At 58.6% G+C, this 18,170-nt stretch overlaps 1 protein-coding gene across 2 annotated transcripts in view; it reads left to right on the plus strand.

Moving 5' to 3' along the window:
- Positions 1-18,170, plus strand: part of AJAP1 (adherens junctions associated protein 1) — a 45,865-nt gene that overhangs the window by 11,920 nt on the left and 15,775 nt on the right. For both annotated transcript variants that reach the window (XM_069782842.1, XM_069782841.1), the window contains exons 2-3: positions 5,840-6,480; positions 16,966-17,053. In XM_069782842.1, the coding sequence (XP_069638943.1) occupies positions 5,840-6,480; positions 16,966-17,053 (729 nt within the window). The remainder of the gene's footprint in view (positions 1-5,839; positions 6,481-16,965; positions 17,054-18,170) is intronic.

An 18,170-nucleotide genomic window follows, 5' to 3' on the forward strand; every position in this document is an offset into this window, starting at 1 on the left:
ATGTGTCATGCTCCGAACACCTTTGTGGGACACGCAGCCGCGCTGCCGAGGATGCTTTTCCTAGAGCGTGGCGCCCGCTTTCCTGCCAGGTACTGCCTGGGACAAGCGAACGTCGCCCCGTCCCTCTGGCCATGGCTCCCACTCGCGCTCCAGGCGTTCGCTGGAATATTTTTGTCTCTGCCTCGCTGGGTGTTTGGAGATAGGAAATGCTGGGAGTTCGTAAATCATCCCAACAAGGACATAACCTTGATTCCCTGTGCAATACCAATAGATTACCTAACAGGAGGCATGAAATGGAAGAATGGCTCCATTTGTATAATTCTGCATTAAAAATCAGCCTATTCTGCATTTAACGCTGCCTGTGAAGTGTCTCCACAGCCAGAGGAGAAAGGGGCCAGTGTTGGAGAGCAAACAAGTACCTTCTGAAAGGGACACAAATAGGCACCTCTCGCCGGTGCTGCCCTGGGATTCACGCTCGAGTGAGCCTTTTGAGGCTTCGGGGAAATGGGTTCTGCACGAACGGCGTGCAAGCTGCTGACGGTTTGTGTTTTGCAGTTTGTCAGAGCCGCTCGGTGGCCATGATCCCAGTTAATTGCTCGGACAGATTACCAGACCGGGGGATTTCTGGGTGCACAGCGGTCGCCTGGTTTTGCAGCCGCTGGATTAACCCCGTCCTGCCCGCAGCGTCGGGGCTCGCTGGCGGTGCCACCATCCTCTGAGGGTCCCTGGGCCCGGGGCAGAGGCGATTCCCTCCCACTCTGTGCACCTCCTTTTGCGCATCGGCCGTGCTGGATGTTCCTGCTTTCCGTCCCGGCACCACGTGCGCAGAGGCGGCAGCGGCTGATTTCCGAGGCAGCATCCCGAAGCGGCCCTGGGGCTTCACAGCCTTTGGAGCCACATGAATTAAAACCCCGGGCGTTACAGTGGGTTGGCCGCTTCTCTGGAAGCTCTGGCTCTCACCGGGGCATGGCGCAGAGCGAGCGTGAGAAGTAGCCTGGCACCGGGGTGCTGCCAGCCCCGGATTTGGGGAGGTCTTGCTGCCGTCGTGCTGCTGGACCCTGCGCCCCTGCGGCCGCCTCTGCCCTGGGGGTGCCCGCGCCAGGCTGCCTCTGTGGATAGAAATGCAAAATAACGCGTGTGGAGGGCAGCAGAAGAGGGGTTTTACTCCATTTGTCCTGACTGCTCTCATCTTTTGTCTGCGCCTTGCTTTTCCCGTGGGTTTCCGTCCGACTTCCACACCGTGCTTGGCTACTGTGCCGGTTGCATGCAGCTCCATCGTTCCAAAAGCACGAAGCAACTCTCGATGCTCCTTACTGATTCGGAAGCATCGTGTAGTTGATGCAACCAGCGCGCTGCGCCTGCGTAGCCCTTGCGCGTGCTTCCGAGCTGCCGTGGCACTGTGGGAGCCGTGGCTGCGCCGCGGCAGCCCTGGGGCGATGGGTCCGGCTGATGCCCGAGGGGCAGCGAGTTTGGGTTCACGGCCAGGACGTTGCCTTTCCTAGGCTGCTGCTTCACCTGTTTATAAGGTGATCCCAGGACAGAGATAATCTCGCCTTTTCAGCTCTGCCGCAATCCGAGGTCACTAATTACCAAAGCGTTTCGCTTGCGTGCGTGTGCTCCTCAAAACGCTCGGGGGGCTTCTGGCTGTTACGTGAAGCTCTGTCGGGGCGGCGGGGGGGATTCGGGCATCCCGGTTTTCCTGGCAGGGAAGGAGCTGAAGGTGCGTGGGGCTTTTCGCAAGAGGCACGTTGCCGCTGCCTGTGAGGGCGGTGAGGCCGGAGGAGCCGGGCAGCATCACCGCGCCGGCTCCGGACGCGAAAACGTCCCGGCAGCCTCTTCCCGACCAGCGGAGAGGGCGGCGAGCTCACGTCCTCCTGCCTCCTTGAAATTAATCTCCGTCTTAAGTGCCGACTTTCCTCCTCTTCAAAGCAAACAGCTGCATCTGAAAGGATTTGGAAGGGGTTTTCATACTGGGGAGAACTCTAAAACGTGTCGCGTAGGGTGGGCAGGCTGAGATGGCTCCACGTGAAACACCTTCAACGCCCGTAACTCCCGTCACCTTTAAAACAGAGATTGGCTCGGTTGGGCTCAGCAAAGCAACCCTGGAGCACTTAACGTGGATGATCCCTGTAATTATCCAAGTACTTTCCTTGAAATCTGCTCTTGTACTTCTCGCGAAGCACAGGTAAATATTTGTAGCAGTTCCCCTTGCTGCGTGAGAATACGGCCGCCTCTCCATCCATTAAGCTGCGGGAGCGGTGTGGTTTGCGGGAGCAAAGGCTTTGGATGAGGAGGGCAAAGAAGGGATTTCATCTTCTCAAATATCTCCGCTGCTTTTTTCTTTTTTTTAACCCAATTCAGAGTTTTGTTGAATTTTTCCTTGAGTTTGAGAAGTATTTGGGCATAATGTTCCCATTCACCTCTAAGATGGGAGAAGAAATAACATGAAAATTGCCTGCCCCTCTCATTTCTCTTTGCGATGGAAAAAAAGTTGTGTGTGTGCTTATGGGGGCAGTTATAAATAATCAAAATCCTGATTTCCAGAGGGTTCAGCGAGCAGCATAGTCACAGCCCTGCCTGGTGCATCCCTCCAATCCAGCACATAACCCCAGCCGGGGCTGGGGCCGTGCCCCCCGAACCGAGGCAGACGGGTGCTACGTGCACGGCTGACCGATTGATCCCCTTCCCTACGACCAACCCCCCAACCCGTGGAGTGCAGTTGGTGAGTTATTCCACGTGCCGAGAGCGGCGAAGGTTCCTCCTGCCTCTGCTCGCCGGCCGGTGGGACGCAGCTCGCGCAGCTGGAGGAGGGTTTTGTGCCATTTGATGTCTCAGCAAAGCTCAGGCGTCCTCCCAGCCTCCCAGCAGCGGTGACTTTGTGCTCACGCCCCCCGAGAGGCGAACGGACGCTCTCCTGCCCGGTGTGGCGATGCAGAGGCGTGGAGCTCCCCGGGAGCGGCGGGTTTTTGTGGGGCAACCCGGCTTTTTTTTGGGGGGGTCAAACACAAGGTGGTAGGACCTCCGGGCGGGATGTGTCCCCGCTCCCTGGGTTGCCCTTTGGGCCGCATCTCTCTTGCTTTGGCAGGGTGCCGGAGTGGGGCCGGGGGAGCAGGAGGGGTGGCAGGGGGAGGGAAGGGGGGGTCCTGTGGCGAAGCCTGTGGCCCCTGGCTGCCACCGGCCCCTCCACGCGCTGTCGCATCCCCGCCGCGCCGGGCGCATCGCGCTGCGTTGCCTAGACGACGGCAACTCCTACACGCTGCTATTTATTCTGAAGGACACTTGCTCTTATCTGTTGTTGCAAAGCCCTCAAAAGATTGCACGCCACGCAAAATTCCTCCGAGGTAACCGGACTCGCCGCTCCCATCCCGAAAGTCGCCTCCCCGGGGCTGTGCCAGCCGGCGGGGTGGCCGGGAGGACGCTCCTTGGGTGACAGCGCTCGAAGGGACGCAGGCGGGAGGGTGACCCACGCCGTCCTTGAGCCGTGGGTGTCCCCCACCGTGTCCCTCTCCGTCACCGGAGGCTGTGGCCTGGGGAGCGATGCCAGGAGCGAGGGACGCCCCTGCCTTTTGAGTTGTCCCCTGGCGCTGCCTGGCCACGCTCGGGCGCGAGTTTCTGGCGTGACCCGGGTGAAGCCGGGGGTTGCGCGTCGTGTTTTCCCACGCGTCCTCCTGGCGCTGCGGGGAGCGAGGCAGCGATGCTCAGGCAGGTCCGGCGCAGAAGCAGACCCCCGCGAATTCGGGGCTGCCGTCGCTGCAGCTCGAGTATGTCACGAGCAAGCCGGGAGGAAGCGGGAAGAGGGGAAAAAAATCTGTTTTTTCCTGCAAGCTGCCAATCCTGAGTACCGAGGGCTGGCATTTTGTCTTTCAGAAGCTTCCACACAGCAGCTGGGATTTAGCGAGCACCAAGTTTGGGCTGGGCGCATCTTCCCTCGCCTCGTTGAGCGGCTATTAATAAAAGCGTGCCGTGCGTGCTGCTTGCTGGCAGAGGGCAGGGAAGAGGTTTGGGTGCAAGAGGTGGTACCTGGGCTGAGGGTAGCGCTGGGGAGGTGCCGGGCACCTCTTCTTCCTTGCCAGGAGACATTTCAAATGGCGTTAGGGAATCGGGCAGAGGCTGAAATCGAGCCTGATGTGCCACCGGAGTGAATGTGAGCATTGGGAAGGTGAATCTGAGTTTAACGCTCTTGCTGGAAGCCCGAGCTCCAGATTCCTTGCCGGTGGAGACGGCGTGTTGCCTGTGGCACTGCCGATGCGCGGCACGTGGGGGATGCTCTTCGTGCTGCCCACCGCGGCACTGCCACTGCTCTGCCGGCCTCTAAAAAAAAAACCCCACCAACAGCGTGTTTTTGGTGGTTTGGTTTTTTTGAAGCCTTGAAATTCTTCCTCCCCCAGCCTGAACTATTTTGGTTTATGTTGTCTGTTTCTGGCTCTTCCCTTTCTCCTTCTGCGCTCTTTCCCTGCGTCGCCTTATTCCTCCCCAAAATAAATGCTGTTACATTTTGAAAAAATACCCAATTAGGAAAAAAAAAAAAAGAGATCCTGTGAGCAGAAAAAGACTGTGCCTGAGAGTATCCAGGTCAGCTCCTTTAGCTTCATTTGCTCACGCATGGAGGGAGTGTACAAATGCTTCTGTCAACCAGATGCACATTTTGTAGTGCTACCAAGGACTTTACGGGGCGCAGTGCTGCGGAGGATTAGCCTGTTTAGCCATATAAAGCTCTCATTAACTCCTGCTGAGTTGGACAAAAGTCTTTCTTGTGTAAAAGCTGAATAAAATGGAGTAAAGATTTTTGGGCTTCGGTCTAATGATTTTTTTTCTGGGGCGAGGAAAAAAAAAAGAGAACAAGAAAAACGTGTGTATGGGCTATTTTCTCAAGGCACAACGCCGTGCTTCACGTGGAGTAGCATCTTAGGAGGAGATGCGAGTGGAGCAGAGCCTCGCGAGGTGCGGTGCCACTGAGGAAGGGAGAGGGCTTGGACGTGACGTGATGCGATGTGATGGTGGCACGTTACATCAAAGCTGAATTTTAAATACCGAGCCCGCCCACAGTTCAGCGTGATTTCCAGCTGTTCGGTGAAAGAGAGGGCAGTGGAAGGAGCTGCATGTCCTCCCCCGCGAGGTCAGGGGCTCCGCTGAGGAGACGCCTGGCGCGGTGGCCGGCGAGTCCCTGTGCTGCGGGGTCGCATTTGGCACTGGGTACCGTGCTCCGCGGGAGGGGATGCTCCTGCTGCGGCGTGGGTGACCTCCTCAGTAGGAGATGGGTTACACGTGCAAACGCAAGAGTCCACGGACTCTTCTGCTTCAGCTCGTTGAGGGGTTAATACCGCCGTCCTCTGTGGGCTTGCTCCTTGCACCTTGGGTTGGAAAGCCGGGGAGCAGGGGTCGGGCTCCCCGATACCCCTGCGACTCGGAGACGCCAGGGCGAAGGCTCTGGCTGCTGGCACTCCGCTTGTGCCGTCTGCTTTGGGTATTTCATCTAAAAGGGCTGAGTTTGGGCAACGCAGACGCTGGCCGCTTCCTCGGGGCGTTTGGTGGTAAAACCCATCCTCGAGTCGTTCACGCCCTTCACAGATCCGCCGAAAAGCAGCAAAGTCGCGGTTTCGGATGGGGTTCTTGATCTGCCTTGGTGGTGGTGGGTTTTGCGGTGGGAGGAGGGCGGGGACGGGGTGCGGGGTGCCCTGCCATGCCGTTTCGGGGGACGCGGGCTGGAGCACGGCGGGAGGACGACGGCACCGCTTCCCGCGATGCCGAGGGCCGTTTCGGGGAGCCGGGGCGCGCCGTGCCGGGAGGGAGTGCGCGGTCGTTCCCTTGCCTTTCTAACGCTGTCGCCGTCTGTCCGCAGGTCAGGTTGCCCGCTCGGAAGCCATGCTTGGATTTTAATAGCCATGTTCCACCTAGCCATGGACCTCGCCAGTTGCCAGCCCCCAGCCAGCGGCGCCGGCGGGAGGCTCTCGCCACGGCCGGCGCTCCGGCACAGACTGTCCCGCGGCTCGCTGTGGGGAGCGGGGAGCGGGGAGGACCTGCGACGTCCCGGCCCCCCCTGGACCTGCTCCCCCGTAACCCCCCCGCAGAGACCCCGCTCCCGCCGGCCGCCCCCCGCCGCCCCGCTGCCCACCGGCCGCCCCCCGCGCCGGCCACGTTCCCGGAGGGGCCGGCGGCACCTGCGCGGCCGCGGCTTCGCCCCGCGGGACGGACGGACCACGGCGCCGCCCGAGGTCATCGTTTGGGGCCCCACGGGCGAGGAGGACTCCCTGGAGAGCAGCACTCTGCCCGGCGCCGCCGCCGCCACCACCACCACTGCCGCCGCCGCTACCGCCGCCGTCACGCCGCCCCGCGCGCCCCCCAGCACCCCGGCTCCCGCGCCTGGCGGGGATGCGCCCCGCAGCAGCCCCGGCCGCACCAGCACCACCGAGCCGGCCGCCGGCCACAGCAGCAGCGGTGGCAAGGATGCTCGCCTGCCCCGCGGGCTGGGAGACAGCACAGGTAGGGTCTGCCGGGGCGGCGGCGGCGGGTAAATTGGGAGGGCTGGGGGGGGGGCCTGGAGCAGAGGGGTCACTGCGGCACGAGTTTCCCCGTGGCAGCAGTGCCCGGGATGGAAATAAGTGTGTGATGTTAAACAGGAGCGCTCGGGAGGGAAGTGGCAGCTCTGATTCATCGCTTTTATCCGAGGCGTTTTCCAGCAGCTTGCTGTGTTTTTCCCATTAGCGGTATCCATCTACAGCCCATCTCCTGTAATCGTGTTCAGCGCCGCGCTCGGGCACGGCAGCACGTTCCCCCAGCGCTGTCTGCTGTGTGGACATGGATGGGAAAGCTGCTTCCCATTTATTTCAAATTATATTTGTTATTGCCAGTATTAAGCTGTGGGATACCGTTGTATAGTTTACAGAATTTATTCACTGTGCATCGACTGCTTTTAGCCTACAGTGATTTTCTAGTCGAATCAAAAAAGAATTTTATGGCCTAATCTCAATCCCAGTTAATTTATCTAGCCTGCCCTGCTTGGCAGAAAGAGACAAGCCAACCACAGTGGTGTTCCTGACTTAGAGGAGTTATTTATAGCGGCGAAAAACTCCCAACCTACACACCTTTTAAAAAAAAAATGCCGGAATCGGCTGGATAAATTAGCAAGGGAGTGTTGATAACGACTGCTGGCGTGAGCTGCTCGCTGCGTGATGAGATCCTCAGCCTTATCTCCCCAGACCTGCCACGGCCGATGCCTCTGGCCTCGGTGGCATCGTCCGGTGGGCTCGTCGTCGGCCGGCTGCGGCAGCCTGTCCGCCGGCTCCGTTTGCAGCACGTGGGAGGATGGCTCCTGGCACGTGCCGGTGCTTTCCGACTTCGTGAGCGAGTCGGCCGCCTCGTTTAGGCGAGGACGAGCCGCCGGTGCTGCCGCCTGCCCGCCGGTGCTGCTGCCGCTGCCCTCCCTGGCCGGCAGATCGGCGGAGAACCGCAGCCCCGAGCCTCCGTGTTCCCGGCAGCCTCCCAGGGGACCGGCTGCTTTAATCTGCCGGCTCTTAGCTCTCATTAGGGGCTTTTGCCGGGATCGGAGTTTTTGCTAATTAACTTCTTTTTGCCGAGCGGTGAATACGATAAATTCCTTCCTGGGGCTAAAGGACCTTTTTGATCTCAGCCTGTTCACCCTAAATTGAAAAGCGCCCGAGCTCTGGATCTGCTTTTCCTTCTGCCGCTGGGGCTGAGCACCCCGGAGAGCCCCGGCGAGGAGCACCGAGCCCTTGCCGTGCCTCGGGACCAGCGTTTTGGGAGCAAGCGGCCAGCGCCGTCTCGGAGCCCCGGCCGTGCCGTCGCCGGTTTGTGCAAGGCTGTGCATTTTTCAAGCTCTGCTCCTCTTTGTTATATAAGCTTTAGCGGCTGGAAGCGTTTGTTCTCTGCTGGGAAAAACATATGGCTACAAATTAGGATTAGGTAACTCGTCAGTACTTTTTATTTGCCTCAGCGAGCATTGCAAATCCCCATCCTGCCGTCCTGTAAGGCGCCGCACGTCGTGATAGGAGCCCGAGGGGGGTGGGTGACGGGGAGGGATGCTGCTCCCACAGCTTGCGGTCCTTCAGCTCTCTCTGGCAGCAGCCCTGGGGGTCGGGGTGGTCCTGCTTGCAGCACCCAAGGGAGCTGGGGCCACCCTGGGAGCTGGCAGAGCCACCCCAGGGCTCCCGCAGGCGAGGGGACCCACGCTGCCGTCGGATCGGGTGCTGCCATCGTGCTAACGAAGGTGCTGCGTTCCCCGCCGTGTCCCTCCCGTGCCGTGCCCTTGCTTCCCTCTCTGCGTTGCTGGAAAGGGACTTAGTGATGCTGGGGGACCGTGGGGGGTCCCTGGGGCGCGCGTGGGGTGGGAAGGCAGCAGCATTCACTTAGACGAGCAATGAAAGCAAATCCTGCTCAGTTAGGTCTTCCTGTCGCCCCGCTCCCCCTTGCTGAAAAAGAGAAAAAAAAGAGAAAAAAGCCAGCAACAACATCTCCGTGACTCACTAGCAGCAAAAACAAGCTTAAAAAAATTCCCCTGGAATAGCAAATATTCCGCCTGTAGGTAGGAGAGAAGGCAGACGAGCGATTACTTGCGATGTCTGGAAAGAACAGAGAGGCCAGTACGTGCCGCTCTGGTTTGGGGGGTGCCGCCGTGCAGGGGGGCTGTTTTGGGCAACCCACAGCTCAGGTGTGTTTGTCCCGGTGCCACCTCTGCCTGCTCGGCGCCTGGCAGAGTGCTGATGGCAGTCAGATGGGGACGCAATATGTTCACCCAGGCGTAGTTTACGCTTATGCTTCTCAAAATTGCTCTTCCTTTTTCGGGGGCTGTCGTGATCGTTTTACGGTGGAGCACGGAAAGAGAGAAATAATTAAAATTCCGGCGTGCTGCGAGAGGCAAGGGCTGTTTGGAGCTTTCGCCGGGGCGGCCGCGTGGTCGCTCTCCGTGCGGGCTGGGCTCCTCTGCCAAGGCAGAGCATCCTCCTGTACTGTGGGCTCAGCCAAAAAAAAAAAGAAGAAAAGAGAAGAATGAATCAGAGACTGTCAGAGCGAAGGCATGAATTGCGCTCGCTGGGTTGTCTGAGGCGCTCCTTTCAGTATTATTAGAATAAAGCCGTCTTTAATTAAACCTTTAAGTGCTTTATAAGGCAGAAGACTTTATGTGCCGTCTGCCGCTCTTAATGGCGATTTGATCGCCGGTACGCAACGAGTTTGGCATCGTGCTCTGCGAGCGGCGTGCTGGTGAAGGAGCCGGTGCTAAGGGGCACCCCCCCCAAGGCTGGCCCAGAGGTGGGGGACGGGTTTGCTGCCTGGGGGTGCTCCCGGGTGGAGGCGTGGGGCTGCGTGGGTGCTGGCGTGGGCGCTGGCGTGGGCACCCGCCGCGCCGGCAGCCGGAGCCGAGCTCATGGCGTGCCCCAGCCCGCCCTCCGCTCCCTCCCTGCCGCTGGCCGGGGAGCGTATTGGGAATGAACAATAATAATAATAATAATAAAAAAGACATTCGCTTCCCTGCTGGGAGATGACCCTGCCTTCAAAAAGAGGGTGCAGGAGAGGGGGCGCTGGATGCAAGGAGATAGCGGAGGCAAAAGGCTTCAAAGGAATTAATTAAAGATAAAATGTGTTTAAAAGAAGACCCTGGGCGGTGGGGCTGCAGCCGCCTCTTTGATCCGCCGTGCACAGGCGTGGGGAGCTGTCGCAGCCGGGGGCCGGAGAGGAGGCGAGGGGGCTGGACGGCATCTCCTGGGCCAGCACCCACCGGTCGCCTTTCCCGGGAGGTTCCCGAAGGATCCTTCGTGAGGCTGTGCCTCAGCTGCGGTTTTCCTTAAGGACGGAGGATGATGGCTGAAGCGAGAAATGAGCGTGGCCGTAAGCTGAGCTCTCTCTGGCGAGGGAGAAGGGACTGTCTTTCTCCCCGGGATTAGCAGATGTCGGGCGTGCGTGTGTGCCTTCACCCACGTGTGTCGAAATGAGCCAGAAACTCTCCTCTGCTGCTCTCAGAAGTATTTATTGCTCGGTGATATTTGCTGTAACACCTGAGCAGATAAGTCCCAGTGTCTTTAGCATAAGCCTCTAGGTTCTTTGTTCTTGGCAAGAATATTTCACATCAGCAGCAGCAGGAGGATATTCTCCTCCTTTCATCAGTCCAACCCAAAATACCAAGAGGTTTCCAGGAACCTTGGTGGGTTTTTTTGCCGAAGAGCTGCATTTTCACTTCAGGATGACTAATGCTCGCTGGGCCGGGTTTCGGAGCTGATCGCCCTGATTTGCCAGGTGGAAAACCAGGGGGCTTTGCCTGCCCAAACTCTGCGTTGAAGGCAAGAGGGGTGTTAAGAGGAGCAGACCCAAGGCGGTTCCCCAGCGCAGTGGGTCAGGCAGCGGATGAGCTGGTTTTGCACCAGATCAAGGTTTTCCAAGACAACCCCTGCCTTATCTCCTCCTCTGTATCTAACCCTTGTGTTTTTTGTAAATTATTTTTCTTACAAGCTATTAAACGGCAGTAGGGTTCGCGTTAACTGCAAAGTCTGACTGATCCCCCCTGGGAAAGGCTGTTTGTGGCTGTGATTGCTGCAGAGCGGCCACGCAACACTCCTGATTGAATTTTTCTGTCCAAAAGCGGTTTTATGGGCTGGATGAGGCTTTCGGGAATCAGATGGCTGGGGAAGCTGTACTGTCTATTGAGTCCAGCCAGTTTTCCCCAGCCTCTCCGCGATGCTCGGGAGCGTCCCGGCACCCAGGGTGTGCAAGAAGAGAGGAAAGCGTCTCGTGGCAGGGATGAGGATGGGATGCCAAGCCCCGTGAGAAGACCCCACTTGGGAGAGAGCCCCTCCTTGGGCAGCCCCTAGCACCGATATCCCCCATCCAAAGGCCGGCTGCCCAGTGCGGTGCCGCGCCGAGCCGAGCTGAACGCGGGGCAGGGCGGCGGCGGTGGCGACAGCGCCGGTTGTTGGCTTCTGAGTGGGCTGTGATGCTCACCGTGGAAATTGCTTGGAAGGTTATTTTGGCCGGGAATGATTGCCACGGTACCGATTCCATCTGCGTTTTCATCGTTTCCCTCTCTGTAAGATCTTCAGCTGCTCCCAGGAGCCAGTTCCGTTTTAATGCTCGTTACTGGGAGCCCATTGGGATGGCCTCTCCCCTGCCAGACCCGATGCTTTGATTGAGGAGTGGGAGGGAGAGGCAGATCCTGCTGCAATCAAGCGCTTGCCTCTCCGGCTCATCCCTGCAACTCCGGGCCCTCCCTGCTTCTCACCCCGTGCCAGCAGACCCAGCCTTGGCTGATTTAGGAGATTTAGCCTCTTTCGGCGTTTCGACTCACACCGGGAGTTGCGGGAAGGCTGAGGCAGAGCGGGGAGAAAGGAGCAAGGAAGCAATCCGCGCGGCACGCGTGCGGGAAGGGGCTTAGGTGCTTCGTTGCAGCCCTCCTGCCTGGGGTGTAGCAGGTATTTGGAGCATCTGTTGTTTTGCTGCCACTAACGGTAACTCAAGATTATGGTCTGCAAAATGAAACGGAGCTGTTTTTGCCTTTTTTAATTTTATGCAGCTTAGAGGCCTTGACGAGGGTCTTCAAAGAGTTGCGGCTCGTAGCTGTTTTTATTGGGAGAATGAAGAATATGGTCTCCCTAACCAGAGCTGTTGAAATAAAGGCCTTAGGGGATAGAGGTTCTCTTTGTTTTTAATTAAGAGCTTATATCTCCTGTTCGCTGCCATTGCGCACTTCTGCAGTAGCAAGACATTAGTCTCGAATGGATTTTCTCATGGAATTAATTCTGTTGATGCAGAGCTGTCCGGGAGCCGTTTCAAAAGGTGGCCAGAAAGGCCAAAACTCAGCGCTTTCATCTCGGTGGCAAATACACGGTCTTTAAAATAACACACAAAAAAAGCCCTGGCATTTGCTTGCTTTGAGAAGATTGGGTTTTTCCCTGGACCTGGGGAATTTGGAGTTGCATTTTGCAGGTTGACGCACGGCTGCTGCCTGAGCGGCCGTGGCCGGGGCTGCTGCCCACGGGGACACCAAGGCCGGGTCTCCCACCGCCGAGGGGACGAGAAGTCCCCGGCAAGAGCGGAGCGTGCTCGGACGGCGCGCGAGTGGAAAAACCCAGCAATATTTCAGCATTTCCAAGGGTTCAAAGAGCGCCTTTGAAGAGCTTTTCCTCCTGGCAGGCGACACATTAAATTCTGCTGCACTAGCAGAAGCGCAGGGGTTTGGACACACTTTCAATTCCATTAAATACTTCTCCTGTAATTACCCTCGAGTTAAATGGTCACTGCGTCAAATTGCCTAGTAAAAGCCTTGTAAGAGGGAGCCGCTCGCAGTCCCCTCGCAGAGATGAAGCATTTACAGCTGCCGTGGCCGGTGCTGGACGGGGCGGCAGCTCGCCGGGCGTCCCATCCTGATCCCGCGCGCCAGCCTCTGCCCTTCCCGCAGCTTGTTTCTTCGCCGGTGATTACCGTGTAATTAAGTGGCCGGTGGGTTCTGTAGCTTTGCCATTTGAAACGTTGGCCACGGAGATGGGCAAACCAAACCGAGCCACCATGATGCCTGCTTCCAGGTTCTTTCCCGCAGCCTGCCCCGCGTTTTGGGGGAGTGGGTTTTCACTGTGAGTTACGTGTGTGCCAGGAGGCTTCCCGCACTGGAGGAGGAGGGTAATTTGGCTTTATGAGCTATTGATTTTATCCTCCAGGTCCCTTTCCTCCAGACAGATTGGGTTCCTAGGGCCGTGTTTAAAATAATGCTTTGGTCTTCGCAGCCATCTCTCTTTCACCTCGCCTCGCTCCCTGGGTGGTGTGTGTCCCTGATGGGGTGTTCCCCTCTCCCAGGATGCCCCATCCATTAACTCCTTCTCCTGTAGATTGGACATTTCTGTTCAGTTTTGCTCTGTATGGTTCCGTACATTTCTTCAAAGGCCCGGAGGAAAGGATTTGATGCATTTGTGAAGTAAGAACAAAGACCTATTAGTCCTTATGGCAGGGGCTGTTGCTGCAGGGCGTCCCAGGAAATCATCCCCGGTACCCATCAGGTCCCCTTCCCTCTTCCCATCACTGCCGTGGTTAAGGCTGCCAGGAACAACATCTCCCATCCCCTTGAAATCCCCCCAGGCTTTGGTGCAGAATTAATATGCGATGCAAAGGAACTTTCTTCTATGCTGGTACATATGGCAACTTATGTATGTGATGGAGTCTAAAATTATCCAGCCCTTCTTAAAATCCATGTGTCCTGCTCCGAAGAGCCGCCATCCTCCCCAGTGCTCAGCCACCTGCAATCTGTTCTGCCTGCGCCTTTCCCATTACGTAAGTGCAAGGATTAATTGCATCGTTAGGTTCTCCCATGTCTCTGCCGCCTCTGCCTCGGCTCCCATCTTTGCAGAAGATCTCGTTTCCGACGCCGCTTCTGTTTTCAAAGGAATCGGGCACTGGGCTGTTTTTATTTTATTTTTAGAGTCGTTCCTTTTATCTTTTTCGGCAGTGTCCCACTGGGAGCTGCTCCAAGATTGGATGCCGTGAAGGATGCGGCCGGGCTGGCTGCGCCGGGCTGCTGCCGGGGCGGGTGTCGCTCCTGACCCAGCGCGCGCGGGCGTGAGCTGGGAGCTGCCGACTGCGCTTCTTGGTTCCGTCGGGACACGGCTCCCGTCGCGACTGTCCTCCAGGAATATCCGAAGCGCGGGGCCGGCAGTCTTTCTCTGCGCCTCGCCTTCCGCCGGTGGGGTGCCGGCGGGAGGTGGGGAGCCCTGTGGCGTTTTCCCTCGGAATTCCCGTGGGAAACGAAAGCCGGAGCAGCCGAGGGGCAAACAACGTGGCTCTGGCTCCCCGGTCGCTCGTGGGAGTTGGCCGATCTCCCCAGCCGGGGGGAGGATGACTCCGCCAGCCCGCGCAGCTCCGGGCTCGGCATCTCCCGAGCGATCCTGCCTGTCCCGGCTGTCCCCGCGGGTGTTGGCTCTCGGTCCGGAGCCACCCCCCCCCCACAGCCTGCAGAGCCACGAGCGGGTTCTCGAAGCCTCAAGGGCACGAAGCCCAACGGCTGCTCCCTGGCATCAGACCCCTCCGGAGCCGGAGGTGGTGCGGAGGAGGTGGGTGCCGGGTCCTCCCCGTCCTCCCACCTTCCCCGTCCCCAGCCCTCGCGTTTGCTTCCCCTGACCCGCTCTTTGTTCTGGCAGCTGCTCGTGCCAGCCGTTCTCCGGAGGAGCCTTGTCACAGCCCTGTCACAGCGTGTTTGAACCAATTGAAGTGTAATTGGGAGTAAATGAAGGAAATGGGTCATTTGCAAAATAGGTGCTTGAGTCGAGGGAGAAAAATAACCCTGACGCATCCCATCCCGCTGCGCTCGGCTTTGCCAGGGCGCGGGGGCTGGCGAGCAGCCGTCCCGGCTGTCCGTCCCGTGGCTCCCTGGGGAGCCCTGGGGAGCAGAGGAAGAACCCCAAAGTACCCGGGGTTTGCAGCATTCTGCACCTCCTTGTGTTTGGGTGGGCTCTTGCCTTCTGCCGGCCCGATGCTGGGACCGTGCCAGGATGCAAAGAGCCGGCAATTCGGAAGCGTTGGCCTTCGGGAATTCATTTCTCCTTGGTCCTGCCTCTAAGAAAACCCCTTTGCCAGCAATGTCCGTGGCGTGGCTGACGTCCGCTGCCACCTCCCGCTTCGGACCACATCCCGTCCTTAAAACCAGTCGGGGTCCCTGCTCTTCCCTCCAGCTCTTCTCCCAGATGTCCTCCATAGCATATCTGCCGGCAAAGCAGAATAAGCGCTAGAAGATGCCGGGTGCATGCTTCCTTCTAGAAACCCTGCCGCTTTTATTCCGGAGGTGCATGCTTTTGCTCTGCCAGATGCCAGAGCTTTGTGGTCGCCAGGGCGGGTGCCAGCCCATCGCGCCCGTCCCCTTCGCACCCGTCCTTGCCAAGCAGCTCCCTCGCCGGCAGCCTGCCGTCGGTCGCTGGCTGCTGCCCGCCCTGCCGGCACACCAGCTCCGGGGCTGGGAGCGAAGCCTTTCCCGCAAGCGATTGCTACCCCGGTGCTTGGCACTGGGCGTGTTGTAGTGAATCAGACTCGCCGAAGGTGACCTTGGTTTTATTATATTAAACTGTCAAGACTCACATTTCTCTGAGCATTTGATTTATGCCCAGGATGCATCCTGGCAGCAAAGTCCGCAGCGCTAAAAAGGTGTCGCCGCTGGCTGGCCTCATTGCTCAAAATCGGGGATTTTATGGGTCTCCGCGTACCGAGCGGGGATCCGCGCCTCCTTCCCGAGGCAGCCAGCGGTGAAGCCTGGGTCCTGCAGCCTGGGCAGCACGGGAGCACCAACAAGGGCGAGATGATGGTGGATCTTGAGCAAGGATGCTCAGGTGGCGAGGTGCGGTGCTGAGGCACGTGCGCCCGTGGGCAGGGCTACCAAAAGCCAGGGGAGGTCGAGGCGTGATGCGCACTTGTGCTCCCGAAAGCTGGGAAGCTGCTGCGCTGGGTGCTGGAGCTGGCTTTTGAAAGGTGAGTGTAACTCTTTGTGCACCCACGCTGAGGAGTTTCCACCTCCCCTCGGGTGTCACCGTGGGTCTCGGCAGCATTGCACGGCTTTTCTCCCACTCTTCCCCAGGCCAGATGCGTTTTCCATCATGTTCCTGGGCGATTAGCTGTTCTTTGGAGGTGCATGGGCTGGGGAGGCATCCAACACCTGCATGCCTCGGGAGGTGGCAGCTTTGCCCTGGGAGTCAGGCTAAACTCAAGCAGTTTTTCCTTTTCTCCCCTGATGAGTGCTGTCGGCAGCGTGGGTGTGCGGGCAGGGACCCGAAACCCCCGGAGAGCGGGGATGAGCAGGGGGAGACGAGATAACAAATTTCAAGGGAGTCAAAACTTTTGTCCTTCGAGAGAAGGCAGCAGAGCAGCAAGCGTGAGCCGTGGTTTAAAATACCACTGATAAATCTCGTCTGGCCTAATTACCCAGCCTGGTGTTTGGGCTACTGCTCAGAGTCTCACACAAGCCTGCCGCGAGAGCGGGGTGCGCTGTGCCGAAAGCAGGAGAGCTGCGGCGTGGCCCCAAATCCGCTGCTCAGGAGAGTGGGAGAGCCCTGGGCGGTGTTCCCGTGGGAGCGGGGGGGGGATGCTCCCGTGGAGAGCGGCGCTCCGGGATGCAGCGGGGGCACGCCGCCCCCGACCTGTCTCTCCCGGGAGGGTTTTCCGCCTTCTGAGCCCCTTTTGCCGGGGGAGGGATGTGCGTGTGTACGGCTGCCGGCGCTGGAACCCGTGCGCTCTTGTGTGGGAAGAAGCAGCGATTTCCTCACCACATGCACGCGCACGAGCTGGGAGCACTGTGCATGTATTGCCCAGATGCATGTATATATATGTGTGTGTGTATGTGTGTATATATATATAACTGCTTGTTTTCCTGTCATACTAACACTTATTTATTAAAAATCTCATCCATCAGGAGTTGCAACATCTGTTTGTGAAAAATAGCACATCCTTGGGCTGCAGCCAGGAAAATCATTTCATTACGAAATTGCAACTGTAAAGCAGCACAAAATCACAAACATACTGTACATTGAGATGCTTTTGTTTCCAAACTGCTCATTAGGAATGATACACGAGCCAAAATTATACCCTGTGTAAGGTGAATTAGGAGAAAATGAGCCCATCCGACCTTCTAAGTGAGCAGCAGTTAGTGCAGTAATTATTATCTCTGGTTAATCCTGCACCCACTGCAAGGCTGCGCTCAAGTTTCCCTTTCCGTCCCGGAGGGGATACGTCTTCACATCTCTTCCGTTCTTCGTGCCTAATTCGGGCTGACAAGGAACATACTTGAGAGGATAGGAAATGAGAAGCCTGGCTTAAAGATTATTTTATGTAAGGCAGGAGAGAGGATTGCGTCGCCGCCGCCGGGGGCTGCGTACAGCCCCGTGCCGGAGAAGGGCTCGGGAGGAGGCGGCGGGGGGGTCTGTGCGTGGTGGGGGGCTTTGCCCGGGATCCCCCTTGGCTCCTGTCCCCACTCTCTCTCCTTTCTTTTCTCTGCAGGTCTGGCGGTTCATCAGATAATCACTATTACCGTGTCCCTCATCATGGTCATAGCTGCTCTGATAACAACTCTTGTCTTAAAAAATTGGTAAGGTACTCTCCTGGGTCTGTTTGGCGTGGGGGGGTGGCGCGGGGACGGGGACAGGGTGGGGACGGGGGATGCCTTTCCTGCCATGAGCGCCGAAGCCCGTGGTGGCCGCCAGGATGGCTTCCGAAAGGCATCGCGGGAGAGAGCCGGTTGTTTTAATACCGAAACCTCCAGAGGAGGTCGAAGCAGCTGGCTTCGTCGTGCCCCTGCGGCTCCCCCGCCTCTCACCGCGTGGCGTGGGCAGCTTTGGGGACCGGCACGTGGCCAAGGGCGGGCGGCCGAGTCCCACGCGGGACGCGTGCGCGTCGCGGCCCCGGGAGCGAGTCGCTGCAACGTGATGCCACCCGGTGAGGTCGAAGTCGTGCGTTCGGCCGCGGCCGCTGTCCCCGCGAGGGTGCCGGGACCTGCCCTGCGCTGGGTGGCATCTCCTCGGCCCTCGCTTAAGCAGCTTTGCTGCTGCTCCTTAAATTGCCGGCTTGGCTCGGCAAGCAACAATCGCGTTTTCTGACCTTCCCTCCGACTCCAGGGACTGAAGGGCACCTTCGGAGCCCCTCGGATGCCGCCGGTTTGAAGCGTGCCCCGTCCCCCGGAGCGCTCGTGCGCTCCTCCAGCTTAATTTGCTCCCGTTTATTCTCTCAGCACGGCTGGGTGTATGGCAAAATAGGTTAGCTTTTCGCTTCAGGCGCTCGTGGCTTTACCTGTTTTCCCAGGGAAACTGGCCTACTTTGAGGTCAGCATCGCTGGCGTTAGGGATATGGCTGCAGCTCTGGGCCGGTGCGAGAGCTGCCGTACGGTGCTGCCGCGCTCGGCGGCGGCGGTTCTCTCCTCCGGCAGTCTCCTCCAGCCCGGCCGGCTCCTGCCCGCCCAAGCTCTCCCAAGGCACTGCAGCAAATCGATTCCTGCACGCAGGAGGAAATTAGAAAACCCGGTTGATGAAGAAGCTTGCTCGCTCCCCGGGATTAGAGGAAAACCTATTTGCAGGGCTCCGGAGGCATTTTCATCTCGGCAGAGCTGTAGCGAAGCGTTGCGGCTGGCCGAAAGCACCGAGTTGCTCGCCCCGCAGACGAGTTTGCTTTGCTGGGAGCAGGCCCGCGGGCAGGTGTCGGGAGTGCAGCCA

This window comes from Haliaeetus albicilla, chromosome 4 (assembly GCF_947461875.1).
Source record: "Haliaeetus albicilla chromosome 4, bHalAlb1.1, whole genome shotgun sequence".
NCBI classification, from domain to species: domain Eukaryota; kingdom Metazoa; phylum Chordata; class Aves; order Accipitriformes; family Accipitridae; genus Haliaeetus; species Haliaeetus albicilla.